This window comes from Pteronotus mesoamericanus, unplaced genomic scaffold (assembly GCF_021234165.1).
Source record: "Pteronotus mesoamericanus isolate MK-2021 breed Mesoamerican mustached bat unplaced genomic scaffold, CSHL_Meso_final scaffold_651, whole genome shotgun sequence".
Classification (NCBI taxonomy): domain Eukaryota; kingdom Metazoa; phylum Chordata; class Mammalia; order Chiroptera; family Mormoopidae; genus Pteronotus; species Pteronotus mesoamericanus.
In genome coordinates, this window is record NW_026555325.1 from 32270713 (window position 1) to 32291277 (window position 20565).

A 20565-nucleotide genomic window follows, 5' to 3' on the forward strand; every position below is an offset into this window, starting at 1 on the left:
TCACAGAACAGCTTCTCGAAAACAGAAATGTTCTTTCTTTGCCATCCTCGCAGCAGCCTCAGGTGCTGCTCCGTGCAACCCAGCTTACGTGTCATGAACCAGATGCCCTCACTGTGTGTCCTTCTCCTTGTCCCCTGCCATGTAGGAAGTCCACCACACTGAGTAGTGTTACAAGGTGGGGGAGGGCAGTGGGGGCCGGGGGAGGAGGCGCACACAGGATCCAGCAGAAACCTCGATCACTCTGAGTCATTTTAAAATGGAATCTTTCATTCTGTGTCTCCACAGCATCCAGAAACCGTGCTCAGAGAGACTGGACATGCTAATAAGCACACCAAATGCTTCAAAGCAGTATCACCGGCCCCTCCAGCCTGCTTTTCCTGCTTCTACAGAGCGCCCAGTCACCACCTTTCTATTTCGGTCACACTACGGTTCTGTGGGAACTGTCATTTTCCTTTACTGCGGTTTCCAAGGCCCTAAAATAACCTTCTCATTAGCTTCACTCAAGTTCATTGTTAACATAAATAGGCCAAAATAGGCAGCTGCGTGCAGAGCACTGTAAGGGAACATTATCAGCACTGCTCATGTATTTATTTATGTTCTAAACAGAAATATTCAAAAGAGCGTGAAAAAAAATCCTTGGTTTTTCAAATTATCAGGAAATATACTGTGTATAATTTTCAACTTCCTGGAAACAAATTAAGATGACGGATAACTTTTAATTCAGTTTAGGCTTGACTCTTTCTGTCACATCCAGGTGGCCACTAGCAGAAGCTTGAGTAATGTGGAAAATATGTCTGTGCAGCTGCTGGCAAAGAAGCAAAATTATACTTCCTCAGAAACAGTGTGACAGAGTTCCTGCAAAGGAATGCAATGCTGGCTGATCTGTAAGCAGCACTGCCACTGGTATGCACCCTCAAATCCGACCCCAACGCTCCCTGGCCGTATCCCACTCTGGGCTGCATGGCTGGGGCTCATAAAAACGGAATGGTTCCATCATGGGTCAGGTACTCTTCTTTCTTGACCCCCCCACCCCCGCCGCCTCCAGGACACATTCCAGCTTAGAGTAAGAAAAGAGAACAAGCTCTAAGGAATAGCAAATGATGCTAGAGGATAAGAGGGCAGCACTGTCCCCTTCACTGGTTACAGGCAGCCAATGAGGGCTGTCTCATTCGCTCAGCTTCTTCAATTGTAGACTAAAGTCAAGTAGAAAAATACCTACCAGTGGGATTAGTGATTTTCACTATGCTTGGCTTGTACAGAGGAATGTAAATGTCTTTCCCTAGAGAGTCCCAGGACAGCTGATCAATCTGTCCTGAAAATTGTGTCTCAGGGGTTGGCAAACTTTTTCTGTAAAGGATAGTAAACAGTCATTGTGGGCTATACATGGTCTCTGTTGCCATTATTTAGCTCTATAAACATAGCTCAAAAGCAGCCATAGAAATATGCAAACAAATGAGTCTGTTCTAATAAAACTTTATAGAAAATGGGTGGTGGGCTGGTTTTGGCCCGTGGCCAAAGTTTGCTGACACTTGCTCTATCTAAGGGGTGCACTGTTGCTACAAGAGAGATGAAGAAATGGTCATGGCCAGAACCAAGTTGTTCTGGCAAAACTAACCTATGGTGTTAGAAGCCAGAATAGTGGCTAGTTGTCTTAGGGTCTGAGGAGTTGGGGGAAGTATAGTAATTGGGACAGAACATGCGGAAGTTTCTGGGTTACTAGTAATATTCTATTTCTTAATGTGGGTGTTTGGAAAATTCAGTGAGCTCTGGGAGAATTGATTTATAAGTTGTGTAAATGTCTGTATTTGGCACTTCAATAAACTATTTTTTTAAAGGAAAAAGAACCAAGATGATTTAAAGAAGAAGTGATTTTAAGGAAAATAAGGATAAAACTACTGTCTAGACAGTGTAGGTGTTTGGCAAAGTTTCCCAGCAATGTAGTGAGGACAGAGGCCATTTTGGGGGGATGCTTGTTAAAAATTGTGGTACAAAAACACCTAACGTAAAACTTACCATCTCAACCATTTTTAAATGTCCTAGAGTGTTAAGCATACTCACACTGTTGTAAAACAGATGTGTAGACCTTTTTCAACTTGCAAATCTGGAACTTTATAACCACTAAACAGCAACTCTGTGTTTCCCCATCACTCAGGCCTTCATAACCGCAATTCTACTTTCTGTTCCTATGAATCTGACTACATTTGATAGCACATATAAGTGGAATCGATACAGTATTTGCCCTTCTGTGACTGGCTTATAGGGTTTTCTTCCTTTTTAAGGCTGAATAATAATAATCCACTGTATGTATATACCACATTTTGCTTATCCATTTATCTGTTGATGGACATTTGGGGTGCTTCCACCTTTTGCCTGGTGTGAATAGTGTTGCTATGAACATGGATGTGCAAATAATCTCTAAAGACCCTGCTTTCAAGTTTTTCTTTCTTTCTTTCTTTTTGTCATATGTCCAGAGGTGAGGTTGCTAGTACATATATAGTAGCTTCATTTTTAATTTTTTAAGGAGCTTCCATACTGCTTTCCATAGAAGTTGTACCATTTTACAATTCCACCAATAATACATAAGGATTCCCATCTTTCTATATCCTCACGAACACATTTTCTGTTTTTGTGATAGTAGCATAGATCAATTTTTAAAAAGATTTCATTTACTTATTTTTAGAGAGAAGAGAAGGGAGGGAGGAAGAGAGGGAGAGAAACACTGATGTGTGAGAGAGACATCAACTGGTTGCTCCCCACGTTCTCTCAACTGGGGACCCAGCCTGCAACCTAGCCATGTATCCTGACTGGGAATCGAACCAGTGACCTTCTGGTTGGTTCACAGGCCAGCACTCAATCCACAGAGCCACTCCAGCCAGGGACATTGGTCAATTTTTTAGAAGCCATTTTTCAAGGTTGGTGAGGCCTTATTTTAATTAAACTCATATCAATGGCCTTCAAGAAAAGTACCTTAAATCTTTATTGGAACTTTGTTTTTACCCCAAAAGACCAGCAACATTTTGATATGACTACCTGCTTTGCGCAAAGTTTTTGAATTTGTTGAACATTCCTAACAAGTGAAATGCACAACAGCATATTGAAAAACTTATAGCAAGAGGAAAACTTTAAAGTTATGTTTTCATATCCTGTTTGAAATGTCACCCATGTGTGTATTCCTTCTAGAAAAAGCAACCATATGACAAAAAAAGAGAGCAAGAGCAAAGTAAATACATAATTTATTTCATTAACTTTGGTACCCCTATACTAGAAAAACTGGGAATTCTCCCAAACAGAACAAGTAGATTTGCATAGGTAGAAGAAAAGAACTGTCCAAAGAAACAACACAATTAGGAGGAAAAGACACTAAGGTGTGAATTGAATTAGTAGAAGGCCAAACAGAAAAGCCAGGCCCCAGGAGCTACAACGGTTAGTTGCCTACCTTGCTCTTCTAGAAGGACTCGCACCGCTGAGTTTTCCTCTACTTTTTTTCTGGCTGCTGCTGCTTCTTCTTTTGACCATTGCATATGATCCCTATCAAAAAATAAAATGATTGTAAAACATGCCTTATAATTGAAGAAGGCAGAAAAGGGCAGCAGGGGATACATCTGTCACTCTAGATTACTCAAAGACCAATGATACAAAATAATTGCGTGCCGAAGGAATATATTTTGTATTAGATGTTCCTTTTGATAAGTGCTGGTACAACCCTGAAGTACTAAGGTTTCTTTGTTTAAATCTGGTTGTGTTGCAAGCCCCAAGCCATCTTTGGACAGAACTGCTGAATGTCCCAGCAGTACTATTATGGTGCATGATTATTTGGGTGCTGGTATGGTTTACCGTATTTTACTCTAAAGCTAAATACATTTGCTTTTTTTGTTAATTTATGAATAGGGCATCCTTTATAGTTTTTGAATGCTCTTTTTATAATACTTGTAGAATATTTCGTACTTACCCTCAGTTTTTCAACTTTAGACTTTTCTTATTGGCTGTCTTAACTTCTATAAATGGGCTCACTTATATTTAAATTACAGACTATTTGATATAGCATACGAAAGGGTTGCCTTTCTAAGAACTGGCGCTTTCCTCAGAGTTTATTTTCCCTTTATGAGAAGATATTATTTACACACACACACACACACACGCAATGTCTTTCTTGGAATAAAAGCAGCATCTTTTTACAAAGGGGTGACTTTTGTTTGGTTTTGTTTTTACAAAGTTTGTATTTCATTTTTGCAAGTGGTAAAACTATAGTAAGTGATGTGATTTCCTGGAATAAACCATTTTTCTAAACAATAATGAACTCACATACTCAAAAATTCAAGTTCTAGATAGCTTTTGATAATTGTAAAAAAAAATCACTAACATTACTATTATATGGTATCTACAGCTATCTCACTGAGGAGAAAGGGGTATATTATCAAATTCTTGATATGCATCATTATGGTGACTGATAAACATTAACTGATATGTGTATGAAGCTGGGAGTATAGGCGGTTTATACAGGAAACAATAAAAAAATCCATTTTGATTGGTTCTCTTGGGTAATTGTAGGTAAGTTAGGAGCTGGGAATGGTCAGAATCAGAGGATCTCAAGAATGAACAGTGTAGTAGTGTGCGAGAACAATGAACGGAGGAAGAGCAATTAGAAGACTGCTGCAGTGGTCTGGGAGTCACGAGTCCCAGGAGGAAGGTGGTAGCAATGAGAACAGAAAGAGGAGTGGAAGGAAAGACACTGTCAGAGAAAACAACAACAGCAACAACTTATGTCTTAGAGATTAACTAGACGTTGTGGGAGTAGAATAAAAAGAGTCAGAAATGATTTCATGGTCTCAAAACGGAATATCAAGAATATCAGGCCAGCTGGCTCCGTTGGTGGGAGCGTGGTCCCATGCACCAAAATGTCACGGGTTAGATCCCTGGACGGGGCACAGACCTAGGATCGAGGTTTCTCTTTCACATCAATGTCTGTCTGTCTGTCTCTCTATAAATACATCCTTGGATGGGGGTTAAAAAAAAGAAAATGGGGGTAACAATGACAGAATAAGAAGTTGGTTTGGGTAGAATGATGATAAACTTGGCACTGCTTTAAGTAATGTGTATGCAATCAGATATGAGAGGGTATATTCCAGTGAACTGCCTATAAATATACCACCGAAAGGTGAGACACTGCTTTCTTTTAAGAAAAATTAAAACTGGTATACTGAAGTCCCCAGGAAAAGCAAGTGATAATGTAAAACTCAATTTCACAGATGAAACTTTAACCACCAGTATTTTAAATAAAACTTAATTATTTACAATGTAAATAATCATTAAGCAGCTTTGTCACTTGCTTTAATGAATAAGATTAGAATATTTTGTTTTGACTTATTTTAATATATGAGAACAATCACATATATAACTCTGAGCTGGCAACTATACTTAGTATTCTGTATATATAAATATACAGGGTGGGGCAAATGTAGTTGTACATATGAAAAATAATACAGGAAGTAATAAATAATAACACAAGAATAAACTTTTGTGTACTCACAACTTAAACCTACTCCCCCCCGCCCCATATACAGAATTATGAAAAAGAACAAATCATTTATTAAGGCTGGGGATAAGTCTCTCATCTGTAAATTTCCACAACATATAAAAAAGAAAATAAAACAATTAATTTCCCTGTAAAGAATCAAGCTCTGAGACAATGAGAGTGTATGTGGTCTTTAGCTTTAAGTATGTTTTAAACTGTTAGTTTAACTTGCTTCTTCCTGAGTATTTAGTAGATTTAGTTATTTCTTAAATTGCTCTAACTTCCTTACACTGTTCTTTATGTTGCTTCTTTTTCTTAACTGCTAAGTGAGAGTAATATTATACCCTAAGCCACTGCAGAACAGATTTTCCACTGTACAGTTATAGAATCCCCACTGAAACCTATAAAATGTTCCTACTGTATTTATGGGACTTCCTCCAGACCTGCAGCTTTATGGAAGTTTTTATATCAGAGAAGTCTAATTCATGTATACCAAATCCCAACAGACAGCAATAAGAATCATTCAAGTTTATAAGTAATAAATACAACTGCAATAGAACTTAAACATAGAAACAAATAAGTAACAAACTGAAAATAATCACGTATTTAACAACCATCACCACTACCATTACCCATGGGAAAAGAATGGCTTATACTGTTTGACTTATGAATTGTCCTTCTGGAAATTTATTGTCACAAAGTAACTCCAAAGAACAGAGATGTTCCACACGGAGAAGTATCGGTACCATGATATTCACTGGAATACCAAATATAACAGCAAAAAATTGAAAACAACCTCAGTGATAGGCTAATGAAAAAAATATAACTTAAAAGAATATTATATAGGCATTTAAAATGATAAATATGAAGGTCACATAACAATGTGAAAAAATGTTTATGAAATAACATGAGGTTAAAAAAGCAGATTCCAACATTATATATGTATTGTAATCACAGCTATATAAAGTTATATACATATTGGGTGAAATGGCGGTTATGCTAGAATAGTGAAATTAAGAGACAGCTGTATTAAAATTTCCTTTCTATTATACAGCTGCTTCAATTAGAGAGAATTTTTTAAAAACCATTTTTACAGGCCTGGCTGGTGTGGCTCAGTTGGTTGGAGCGTCATCCTGTCCTGAAACTGAAAGGTTATGGGTTTGATTCCCAGCCAGGGCACATGCCTAGATTGCAGGTCTGGGGCGCATACAATCCCCAGTCTGGGCACGCACAATCCCTGGTCCAGGCACATACAGGGACAACCAATCGATGCTTCTCTCTCAAATCAGTATTTCTCTCTCTACCTTTCTCTCTCTCTCTTCCTGTCTCTAAAAAGCAATGAAAAAAGTATACCCTTGGATGAGGATTAAAAAAAGCTATATTTACATGAAAACAATACTGTATGTTTAAGGTATATAACAATGGTCATTAAAATTTTACATCATTCTTCTTGGGGGAAAGAAAACCCAGCAATCTTCATACTAAATAGGAGAATATATTTTCTTTAAAAAGATTTTTAAAAAGTAACAAAAGAGAATTAAGCAGAGAATATTATGAAATATACTGAATTTTTTTGAAAACTTGAATTTGAGAAAAAGAAATATCAAAAATGAAAGACAGATTTTTTGAGTAAGAAATTTTCATAAAATGATTGGTAGAATTAGTCTTAGAATTTTGTGGTAGTCATGAGTCCTATTGTAACCGAGCAGACGAGGCCCGTCCACGTGGTGCCTTGGGGAACAAGCCAACAATCAGCGTTGGAAGGAACAGGTCTTTATTTACAGTATTCCAACCTTGGGGGCGCTCAGAGCACTTATGCTCAGAGCCCTGTTCTCTCATGAGACCCAGTACTTCCCTTGTTGCCCAAAAGGCTATAAGCCAAAAGCAAACCCCGCAGTTGCCCACATTCTTATCTTAAGCTGGCTGCACAGTTTTGGGGAGCCCAGATGGGACTAAAGGAACCCGTACTCAGGTTCCGGACACATCGGGCAGACTGACCCTTGGGGCATGGCTGTGGGGACTCCCCAGTGTCAGGGAACTGCACCCCGGCTCAAGGTGCCAGCTGCCGGGAACGCCAGAACGGTGTAAGGGAACAGGTTTGGGGAGGAAGGGAACCCCTAGGCTCTGTGAGCCGAGCCCACATGCATGCTGGGTTCAGACACTAAGCCACATGGATGTGCTGCCGTTTTGGGTAAATCACCTGATATGCATCACGGGGGTGCTGCACCATATTAGATGTGGCACATGGCCGCTCCCCATATTGGGAGGAACTTTAGGGCACAGTGGAAGCCTCAGGACTTAAGCCAGTGGTACAAGCAAGGCGAGATAGCAGGTGAGTGTGGCTCAGCTTCTGTGCCCTGAAGGGCAAACTGAAGAGTCAATCTAAATGTTCCTTGTGTAAATTCCAGCAAAGCAGACTTGAAGGTCATATGAGATCAATTACTGCTCTGGTTGTATTTATGCAAACAGGCAAAATTAAAACTGGACTTAATGCAGTCCCTTTAATGATAATGAGGGTGATCCCAGGGAGAAAAACTATGATTCAAGGGAAATCACAATGCGCAATTTTAGATATTAGACTAGTGCAGCTGTCTTCAAAATTTGTTTGCATCTGGAAGTTGAAACTGGGTTTGTGGCATCACCAGAGGTGCTCAATTTACAGGCAAGAAGGATCTGTCTAATTGTCACTGTTAAGTGGCATGCCTTGGAAAGGCCTTGCAATGTCTTCCCAAAAGACAGTCTCGCAGACTCAGACTGGTTTGTGGGATGTTTTGTGAATTAACACGTGTGTTCTTCCTTCTGTTTTCATAGGATGTAAGCCCATGATCTCATTACCTGAGTGGTTGTTTATACAAATAGGCCTCACTTAAGAAGCCCATCTGTATCAGCCACATCCTGAGACTCAATGGTTTGACTGAAATAAATGGTTGGGTTGGTGAATTATGGGGCAGTCTGTGGGCTTTACTTTAAAATTGGTTCTCTTATCTGCCTCAATGGCTTGGAGAGAAAGGGCCCAGAAGTCCAAAAGGAGGAATCCTAAAATATTCCCCTCAGCCCAAGCTAGTGTAGTGGGCAAAAAGGCTTTGGACCGGTGTGACATGCCTTGCACGCCTTCCTCCAGAGAAGCCACTCTTTTCCTAATGTGGGACCCTGTAGAATTGGTCTCTGCCTTTGTCATTTAGTGGTTATAGGTTTAATTGTGCCTTCTAACCCTCTTGCCCAATCTGTTGCCTCCAGAATATGACAAGGATGTCAACATGTTGAGGAATGCCAGCCCTTGGACCCTGAGCATGCTGTTCTCTGGGGAGAGCCAGCTGACTTGGACTCTACAGGGTCCTTCCCCACGCGCACACGTGAAGGCCACCCTGCTCCACACCTCCACTCCACTAGGGATCCTTGGACCCAGAGGTAGGTAGGACAACAGCCATAGGCAGCAGGAAGTAGCTACAGAAGATTTTGAGACTTTTGCCCATGGTCCTTTATAAGATTATAAAGGGTCCAATGTCTGAAAGGGGAGAATTGTAATGAGGTATAGAGTGGGGCTCAGAGAATAAACCCCCACAAACCTTGGTTGGGGGATGAGGAAGAGCAGATGACAGGATTAAGATACTTTGCATATCTGTAGCAACTTGGTAGCTAGTTTAATAGTTGTGTTAACAGCTGTGCTGCCACTTTAGGACAAGGTAGGTGTGGCTTTAAGGGCATATCCTGACTCATGATGTAGCCACGGGAGGCAGGTTCCTCCTGAATCACTGAGTCATTCTTGCCCTGACTGAAAATGGCAGCCAAATGAATGTAAACTATATGGAGAACTGGCAAATGTCACTTATTGTGGGAGGAGTTGGAGATGAGGTCACGCAGGCTCTAGACCAGGATTTAAAACTAAGGGCAGGAAGTGAGGAAGTGCCGGTAGTGAAGTAGCAGTTATGCAGTTTGTAAAGATTCAGCCATGCAGCTTGGAAGGGAGTAGGAGAGCCATGAGGGAGGAATGATATAGCAGCCATGTGAGAGGGAGAAGTAAGCAAGTGACCATGCAGTTTGTAATAAGGATCCAGCCATGCGGCCTGGTGTAGTAAGGAAGGAGACACGTTGCTGCTCTGATCGTGACTGCTCTCGTTGACTCCAGAGCCACCAAAGACTTTGCCTTGTGAGATGCTGACCTAGTGCCGGGCAAATCTGGACTTTTTCTGGACTTTTGCTGGACTTTTGAGACTTGTGCCTTTCCTGGACTTTGCCATGATCCAGTGTTAACATGACACATGCTTTTCTGGATTATAACATGGAGGCTGATGACAATGTACCCCAGGTCCTGAAGAAGAGAGCCGCTGTGTGAGGATGGCAACTTTGGTATCTTCCAGAGGGACTGGAGAACTCTTTGTACAGCTGGCTTAAGATAAGAAAATGGGGCCCTGGCTGGTGTGGCTCAGTGGACTGAGTGCTGGCCTACAGACCAAAGGGCTGCCAGTTCAATTCCCAGTCAGGGCACATGCCTGCGTTGCTGGCTGGGTCCATAGTTGGGGGAGTGTGAGACGCTACCACACATTGATGCTTCTCTCCCTCTCTTTCTCTCTTCCTTCCCCTCTCTCTAAAAATAAGTAAATAAAATCTAAAAAAAAAAAAAAAGATAAGAACATGGGGAACTTTTGGGTTTTTGGCTTATAGCCTTTCAGGGAACAATGGAAGTGTTGGGTCTTGTGGGAAAGAAGGGCTCTGAGCTGAAGTGCTCCCAGAGCCCTCAACGTTGGAATACTGTAAATAAAGACCTGTTCCTTCCAACACTGATTGTTGGGTCATTCGCCAAGGCGCCTCATGGACGGCGCCTCGTGGCCCATCTGCTTGGTTACACTATGACCTCAGTTCATATGTGAGCGTGTGTCCTTTATAAGTATGGTGCAACTGAACAAGGATTCCTTACTCTCGCTTTAAGTTGATGGCTATAACAGCATAAAGAATTGTGCATTTGTCTTGTTTTGGAAAAGTTAAAACACACGTACATATGCACATACCAATTGCTTACTTTGAGTACTAATGTTATTGGGGATTCTACCTACAGACACTTCTGAATGTAGTGTCTTTTCCTATATAATTTTAACAATCAGAAGTAAAACAGTCACCCAGTGTAAGCTGTATGGACAGAATGGTTTTCTGTTTTTGTCATTTATTGTGTATGTGAAAGTTTCATTATACATCAAAATTTAATGACAACTTTAACAAATGTGTTAGGTGACTAGTGAATTAAAAATAAAATATTAGGTAAAAGAAGACATAGAAGTTATTAGTTTTAGCTTAAAACTATTTCAATAACCCTTAATTCCATAGTAAATTTATATTTATTATATAGTTTTAATAACAAAAAAATTTGAATATAAAGTCTTGACTGTCATTTAGATATGCTAATAAATTAATTTTTCAAGTTCCCTTCCTCTATTTGTGTATATACAAACACACATGTTTCTACATAGCTACAAAATCTTCATAATTATGATTTAAAACTTCTGTATAGGACTTGTGATTTAGGCCCTGACAGCATACCTGGCGATGAGCTTACCCTCCTGCCACCAACAATGGTAAGACTGGATAAAATACATAAAGTACCTGTTTTTAGGCACTGGACTACATTTCAGACAGTGTAGGGTTGTGATACTTAAGGAAAGAGAAACACCAAAGGTCCGTCTTCACATTCATCCTGGTTTTCTGCCTGGACACATTGTAGACTGTGGTGCAGAGGAGGAGTCCAAGCCGAGAGCAGCTGTCTCACAGAGTGGCAGTTTTGTGACTGGAGATGGTGGTGAGACTTTGTACAGCAGAATACTGAAGAAGAGCAAGCTGGACAGAGTAGAAGACCCTTAAAGCCTGCAAGAGTTCTCCTAGTGTTTTTAGTTAGTGGTGGCTGTTCACGCACAGGACAGACTCCACTGGGCCAATGGAGAGGACTCTGGGGTGATGGTGAAGAGAGCTCACTGACACAGGCAGTGCAATGCTTGGAGATACGGAGTTCTGGCTAAGGCAGAATGGAAAGGCCTTTCTGAATACCTCGGGTATGCAGCTAAGACCCCAAAAGGCCACGCCATAGGAATAAGAGCCATACTATATTCAGGACGATACCAAAATAGCATCCTAACAATACCTAACAACAGTGTCCTAGCAATAACTCAAAATAAATATGACCTCACCAAGATTTGGCAGTACTTTAATCACTTGCCAGAAAACACCTCAAACGTAAAGGAAGACAACATAATCCAGATTCATACAAGATATCAGCTATAATGACCACACTACTATCAAAACTCCAAGCATGTGAAGAGGCAGAAAAGTGCGATCTTTGTCAACAGAAAAGGCAGTAAATGCAGATGTAGAGAAAACCGAAATGTTGGAATTAGTATACAAGGACTTTAAAACAGCTTTCAGAATATGTTCAAAGATTTAAAAGAAGTAATGGACAGATTGAATAAATAGATGGGGACACCTCAGCAAAGAAATGGAAGCAATTAGGAAAAAAATTCCAGAACTAACCCATATGCAATTATAAATTAAAAATTAATTGGGTTGGCTTAACAGCTACTAGATACCACAGAAAAAAAAGGGTCAGCAAACTTAAAAACTTAAAGGTGTATAAATTGTTCAAAGTGAAGAACAGAGAGAGGAAAATAAAGTACAAATCTTGGTAACCTATGGGATAATACAAATTGGTCTAAGAAACACATAAATTGAAGAGCTATAAATTGAGAAGCCATGAATAAGGAAAAAACCTGAAGAAATACTGCCTAAAATTTATCCAAAAAATTTTTTTAAAGGCAAATATTAGTCCAGGAATCACAGCAAACCCTGGGCAAGATAAATACACAGAACATTGCTGAACACCAAAGATAAAGTCAAATCTTAAAAGCAGCTATTATATACAGGGAAAAAGCAATGCAAACAACAGCTGACTTCTCAAGAGAAACAATGGAGGCCAGGACAGAAAGAAATGATATCTTTAAAGTGTTGAAAGAAAAAAATATCTGTTAATCTAGAATCTACATGCAATGAAAATATCTTTAAAAATTTTAGAATAAAGATATTTTCAGATAAGCAAAACTTGAGAGAATTTGTTACTAGCAGGATTTATACTACAAAAAATGTTAAAGAAAGACTTCAGGGTAAGGAAAATGACACCGGATGGAGACTCGGATCTACACGATAGAATAAAGATACTGGGAGCGACATAAATATGTGGGTAATTACAAAGGGCAATTGTTTTTTATTCTTTCTTAATTTCTTAAAAAATTATTAACTATAAATAGCAAGAATAATAACAATGAATTTTTGAATTTATAACATATACAGAAGTAAATTATATGGAAACAATATAATTGAATGGGTAAACAGAATCATATTGTAAGGTTGTTACATTTTATATTATGTGGTACAATATTAATTCTAAGACTGTGTAAATTGAGGAAGCAGTACACTGTAATCTCTAGAACTGTGGTTCTCAAAATGTGGTCCTCCCTTTTAGGTGGTCCAGTAAGTCAACACCATTTCCATAATAATAATGGTATTTGCCTTTTTCATTGCGTTGACATTTAGACCGATGGTATGAAAACAATGGTGAATAAAACTGCAACTACCTTTGTATGAAAAAAGGTAGAGGCACTAGTGGTCATTATATTCTACACCACCATCCATTGGGTAGTAGAGAATACACTAACTTTTGTTTAAAAAAAATCAATTCATTGAAGAGTGTGCTTGATAAAGCAGTAAAAATTATTTTATAAAATACTGACCCTTGGGTACATATATTTTTAATATGCTTTGTGACAAAATGGGAAGCAACATAAAGTATTTCTGCTGCATACTGAAGTAGGATGACTGACTTGTAGAAAATCACTTGCACAAATGTTTGCATTGTGAACTAAACTATCTGCATTTTTTTCATGGAATTCTATTTTTACTTGAAAGAGCAACTGTAGACAAACTATAGTTATTCAGATGAGGGTATCTGGCAATCTTAAAAGTAAATGAAATGAACCTATTTAAGAAAAACATGTGACATGATTTGTTGCTAAAAATAAATTGTATGCTTTTGAGCAAAAATTAGAATTTTGGAAAAGTTATATCCACAACCATAAGTTTGCGAGTGTCCCAATACTTCGGGTCCTTTCATGATGAGAAGAGTGATGATATTAACAAATGCAATTTTTAAATATCGCATAATGAAATTGTCAGCATTTGGAAGACCTACATAAACATAGAACCAAACTTTTCCAAATTATTCATGCATGATGTTATAAAAAGGTGCATAGGTAAAAAATACTCTCAAAGTGCATGGTGTGCCAGTGGATTATAATATAGCACAGTACCAAAAGTTCATTAATATGTTTTTTGGGATATGGTTTTACATTCATATTGTAACTACGAAACTATCATATCTTAGTGGATTTAGTGGTAGTTTCTTAGTTACAATATGAAATATTGATAGTATAATATCAAGAAAAATACCTACAAATACCTTAAAAGGTTTTTAAAAAACTCCCTTCTTTCCCAAGTACATATCTGTGTGAGGACAAATTTTCTTCACATAATTCAACCTAAACAACATATCACAACATATTGAATGAAGAAGCAGATAGGAGAATCCAGCTTTTCTATTAACCTAGACATTAAAGAGACTTGCAAATATTTAAAACAATGCCACTCTTTGTACTATATTTTTGTGAACAGATATTTTCATTAAAATATGTGATTTATGTTAACATGTAATGGGTTTATTGCTGTTTTAAAGTGGATTAATAAATACTTTTAATGTTTCAGTTTTAATTTGTAATATGGAACCTATCAATAGATATAATCCACATAAATAAAAGGTCTTTGGGGTCCTCAGTGATTTAAGAGCGTAGGGTCTTGACACCAAAATGTTTTAAACTATTTAAGCTATAGAATAACATCTAAAAAATAAAGTAAACATAGTATAGCTAAAAAGCCAGTGGAAAAAGAAAAGAACAGATGAGACGAGACCAAACAAACAAAAAAGATAACCAAACAGACTGTATTAATTTACAATGCTACCAGTATTTAGTGTTACTTAAATTCTCTCTCTCAAAAGGTAGTGTATTGTTTATTTTATATTTCCTTTGTTGTTGTATATTTTCCCATATGCTCACATGTACTTCCTATCCGTGCCCCATTTATCCATATAACAAAAGGTCTTCATATTTTTTTTAACAATAAAGCAACTACTTAAATGTTAACCTTGATGTATGGCAGCAGAAAATCATTTGAATTGTCATAGTCATAGTACACATAGATCTCATTTCTATTAACTGCTACATTATTTTCCAATGTATGGATGTAACCATATATTTAATGGCTTTACTGAGGCATCATTGACATACTGTAAATTTCACATATTAAAATGCACAGTTGTGTAAGTTTTGATATATGTAGATACTCATGAAACCATTACCACACTCAAGATAATAAATACTTGTATGTTTAATTTTTTAAAGAAACTGCCAAGTTGTTTTCCAAAGTAGTTTTCCCATTTTATATTCCTACCAGCAGTGTGTGAAAGTTTCAGTTCCTCTACACCCTCATCAATGTTTGGTATGGTCAGTATTTTGAATTTTAGCTGTTCTAATAGGTATGTAGCAGTATTTCACTATGACTTTAATTTGAACTTTGTAATGATCAATGTTGTTGAGCATCTTTTCATGTACTTATTTACCATCTATGTAACTTCCTGGTAAAGTATCTGTTCAAATACTTTGCCCATTTTTATTGGTTTTGTTATTAGATTTTGAGAGCTTCTTATATATACTGATTATGAGTTTTTTATCAATAATAAATATGAACAAGCTATACTGGGGATGTAACATACAGCATGGTAAGTATAGTTAATAGTCCGTATTGTATATTTGAAAGTTGCTAAAAGAGTAGATCTTAAAAGTTCTCATCAAAAGAAAAAAATTTTTAACTGTGTAATGAATGTTAACTAGACATTGCAGTGATCATTTTGCAATATATACAAATATTGAATCATTATGTTATATACCTGAAACTAATATAATGTTATATGTCAATTATATCTCAAAAAATGCAAAAAAAGAGAACAAATTATTGATACATATAACATGGTAAATCTGAAAATAATTGTGCTAGTGAAAAAGGCCAGACAAAAAAGGGAGTACATATTCTATGATTCCCTATACATAATATATTGGAAAAAACTAACTCATAATGCATGATATGTTCTTTCCGCCTTCTTTCTTTTCATTCTATTATTCTACAGATAAATTATCTTGATACTCAACCTTACTCACAGACCTGTTTATCTTTCCCTGTAAGCTCCAGTTTAAAGGCTGAGTATATTTTTTCCAGTTTTCAGTAACCTGAGAATGTCAAGGTGGCAGGGAGAGGGGAAAACTCTGCTGGGTGGTGGCCAGTCTTTATGAGGGTCTGCTTCTTTTTCCTTTATTTTTTTGAGATTCATTAAGTCCTAAGCTAGGTTTCATTTACCTAGTTAGTATGTGTCCTTGGGCTTTGGGTAGTTTCCTTAAAAAACACAACAAAACAAAAAAAAAACCCATAATATTATTTATTTTTTTAAATCCTCATTCAAGGATATGTTTATTGATTTGGGGGTGGTGGAGATATTGACTGGTCGCCTCCCATATGCGCCCTGACTGGAGATCGAACCCACAACCTAGTAGATACCCTGATTGGGAATCGAACCCACTACCTTCTGGTATACCTCCAACCAACTGAGCCACTGGCCAGGGCAAGAAATCTTCCTTTATATGTCAATTATACTTCAAGAGAGCTGAAATTAAAAAAGAAAAAAGTAATCTTCCTCACTACGCCAAAACAGAAGTGATTTTGCATTGTTGCATTGTTCTTACAAGGCATATGCCTATATGCTTTATAAGAACATGCTGGGCCCTTACAATTTGCTGTCTTGTATTGCTAATTATCAAAGTTTCCTATAAATATCTATCTTCCCCCATAGAGGGTGAATTTCCTGAAAGGATGGACTAGCGTCACACCGATATAGGTTCTTCCTGGTATTTAGTGAGCAACAAGTACTGATTACACATTTGCTGATTCACAAGTACTTGTAGAGAAGAAGGGCCTTGGGGGCAGGAAGAGGATTCTACACAGAAAAGAGGCCCAGAGCAACACACTAGCAAATCAAAATCAGGGGTGAGCAGGGAGGGCCTGCAAGGACCACAAAGCTAAGGAAAGCACTTGAAAAGTTTAACTTTCCCAATTCCATTTGCAAAGAAATTAGAATTGGCAACTCTTAGGTTAGGATCAGTTTGCCTCAACCACGTAAGTGATCTGCATTACAAATCCTTTCTTGGCACTAAATAAAAATAATACCATTGGTGATGTTTAATATACATACATAATATCAGACCTAAGAAGATCACTCACCACATGTTGTGCTCAAAAACTTTAGCTGGGTCGGTTAAAATCCTTGATCCCAGAGGGACCGCTGGGTGATAACCAGTTTGGTATCTGCGAGGCACCTTTCTTATCCTTAGACAGGAAATAGAATTTCTCCAAATCCCATTCATCCTAATCAGTACCTAAAAAATTACAAACAGTTAATTAGTCAATATAGATTAAGCAGCGTATTGTTTACCTTACAGCCAAAAACTAGTCCAGTAGGTTTACCACCTGAAGAAAGACATGAAAACTAAGTACTTTTAAATGAAAGATGGGCATGATAACTTCTCTCCTCAAGTATTTTCAGACTACGAGAAGGAAAAAGACTATTTAGAGTGTGTGACATTGTCTGGCATTTGAAAAAAATTTTGATTTGAGAGGGGAAGAGAGACAGACAGATTTGTTGTTCCACTTATTGATGCATTCATTGGTTGATTCTTGTCTGTGCCCTGACTGGGGATCAAACCTGCAACCTTGAAATGTTGGGTTGACACTCTAACCAAATGAGCTACCCAGCCAGGGCCCTGGCTGTTATTCTTTATAAGCCACAGCCTAACCAACTGTGCTTTGTTTGGTATTTGCTTATTTAAAATTAGTATATGGCCAAAGAATGTAAGCCTAGAATCTGGATTTGTGTATTAAAAAGTTTTCTTAAGTAATTTTATTATTTTTGTTTTGGAATTCTAGGAAAACATGTTTCTAGGGGATATTTTGTGACCACTAGACCAAAACCCTTAGTAGCAGAATAAGTAAATAAACCTATTGTCTCATTCCCTGGGCTGAGCTAAATACTATAAAAAATATTCAAAAATTTAAGGAAGTACTGTATTAAGATATGATCTCAGCAATTCTTAACTCTAACAACCCTGTATACATATACTTTGAAGAACAGTCAGTAATACATTTGCAAAATAGCTTTCCCTGTACAAAACACCTGCTTTAATTCTAGCTCATTAGTTGACTAGCCAAATCCATCCCCATTTCTGGAAGAATAAACATTTAAATAGTATGTCATCTTAATTATGTATTGGCAAATATGTCAGTTTAAAGTGTTTATGGAAAAGTATCAAAAAGAAGCTCTACAGAGTGTACTTTTTCTGGTAAGTATCCATTGTAATACTGCTCAGCACTTCACTCCCATTCAGTTGTGCATCACAACATTCAGCCTAATGCTGTAAGCTGTCAGATAGAAACAGATGCTCTGAGGTGTGTGTACATAATACACATTAGAGACTACCCAAGGTGCTATTAGGCATAAAAATGACATGTATTGTATACCCTTTACCACCTTATTGAAAGTCAATGGGTTTTAAGACCATGAATTCAAAAATGAACTGCAGAATGTCAAAAACATCTTGTATTTTTGTACATAAAACTCAAGATATTCCTTTTGGAAAAAAAATAGGCTTAGTTATACACACCAAAAAGACTGTAATGGTTCTAAATGTGACTAACAATGATGAGAAATGAAACATTCAATTGCTAGCGCTAATCTCCTGTTTCTTGTTTGTTTTTCCTTTTCCACTGAACACAAGCTTTTTGGCGGAAGCGAATGAAGTTAAATGTTCCGCCTACCACTACCTTTCCTCTGATGTGCCTTTGTTCTTTTCTCCTGCCAGTATGCCACGTAAGACTAACAAAACCTTACTTGCACAGTTGTTTTTAGAGCTCTCTTTTTGCACTGAACACTACTCATAAAATCTTCTGTATGTTGAAAAGTAGACACTGATTACACCTAGAAAGAGAGGTAATTCATGCTCAAAAATGTAAAATGATGTAAACGTATTCCACCCAGGAAAGTCAAATCAAAATGAAATTTCAATTCTTCAAATAATCATAGGATGTTTTTCCATATCTACATATAAAAGAGGAGGAAGAGGGAGAAAAGTATATATGAGTTTCACTTACTATAAATTATGAAGAATCTCTATAGACAGTTGGAGACAAAAATTCCTAACCAGGCTGGATATGAGGCAGGCAGTTCAGGAAGGTATCAGAGACGTGTGTGCCTTGCAGGCTGCCAGCCTGTACAGAGAGTATAGTGTAGCCAGGACCTAAATATGTGACAATTTGTCTTGCTTAGGCAGCTGTTTTTCTAATTAACTACATAAGCATCTTTATCTATTTTATTATTTGTAAATGTCACAGCCTTGCACTACTCTTTATCTTTTTTATTATATAAATATACAAGTTCATATAATAAATATAATACAAATACATAGTACAATTACATAGACACCTTCTCAAGTAAATTGCAAGCTCTGAAGGGTGTCATCAAACTGCTCATGAATTATTTGACTGGTTACACACACAAAAAAATGATTCTTGTCTGACATAAATTTAATGGAAAAGAGGTTACTTCACATTGTCCAGGGTGGCTCCTACGCTCTTTACAGTATGGAAAAAGGAAGAGGCAGAAGAGTATACTGGCAGCTATCCAGTTATATTGACCATAGTGATTAAGAAATATTTGCTTCATGTTATGGCTATCATGGTAGCATAATATTTACCAGGCCATGGTGGTAATATTTTGTGATGGGAAAAGAAGGGCAGGGTTAGCCAGAATTCTGGTGGAGAAAGTTGGTTTCTGCTACCAGAGTGTCCCACTCTCTTTATGTACCCTCTTAACCGTCTTTTGGCATACCCTAATTTGAATACAGGTTTAACTAAGATATTACTGCAAAATGAAGTTGAATGGGTAAGTAGTATTTTTATGTGAAATAACACAAAGAGGTACTGTTCAAAATATTCCATTCACCCAAAAGAAGGCAGGAAAGGAAGGACAGAAGAAAAACAGATGGGACAATTAGTAACCAAATACCAAGATGGCATATTTAAACCCAACCATATCAATAATTACATTCAATGTAAATGGTCTCCAATTAAAAGACACATTTTCAATATGCATAAAAAAGCAAGACCCAACTATATGTTGTCTATAAGAGAAGCACTTTAAATATAAAGATACAAATAGATGAACATTTTAAAAAGGGATATCATGCAAATAATGTATGAAAAATACTGGTGGAACTGTATTAATAGACAAAATAGATTTTTAAAAAAGACAATTACAGAGCTAAAATGGGACATTTAATAATGATGGGCCAATGTCAAGACATACTAATCCTAAATATGCATGTACATAATAACAAAGCTTTAAAATCCATGAAGCACAAATAGAACTTTTTAAAAGAAGAAATTAACAAATTCATAATACTGCTTGGAGATTTTAATATTCCTCTCTCGGCAATCAGTAAATGTCAACAAAAATCAATAAAGATATAAAAGATTTGAACATTAGCAACTTAAATGACACTTATGGAAAGAACACTACATCTCTGTCCTGGCTGGTGTGGCTCAATGGATTGAGTGCCAGCCTGAGAACCAAAAGGTTGAAGGTTCAATTCCCAGGAAGGGCACATGCCGGGGTTGCAGGCCAGGTTCCCAAGCTGGGGATGTGTGAGAGGCAACCAATTGATGTATCTCTTGCACACTGATCTTTCTCTATCTTTCTCCCTTCCTTCTCCTCTAAGAAGTAAATAAATAAAATCTTAAAAAACAAAAAGGAGGAGTGCAAAGGGGAAAAAATTGAGACAATTGTAATAGAATAAACATAATTTTAA

The 20565-nt window shown here is 37.4% G+C and overlaps 1 protein-coding gene across 2 annotated transcripts in view; it reads right to left on the reverse strand.

Annotated features, from left to right (window-relative positions):
- METTL8 (methyltransferase 8, tRNA N3-cytidine) overlaps positions 1 to 20565 on the reverse strand; it is a 57828-nt gene that overhangs the window by 20241 nt on the left and 17022 nt on the right. For both annotated transcript variants that reach the window (XM_054562760.1, XM_054562759.1), the window contains exons 2-3: positions 16928 to 17082; positions 3437 to 3528 (exon numbers count right to left, since the gene is read on the reverse strand). In XM_054562760.1, the coding sequence (XP_054418735.1) occupies positions 3437 to 3528; positions 16928 to 17070 (235 nt within the window). In that variant the 5' untranslated portion in view covers positions 17071 to 17082. The remainder of the gene's footprint in view (positions 1 to 3436; positions 3529 to 16927; positions 17083 to 20565) is intronic.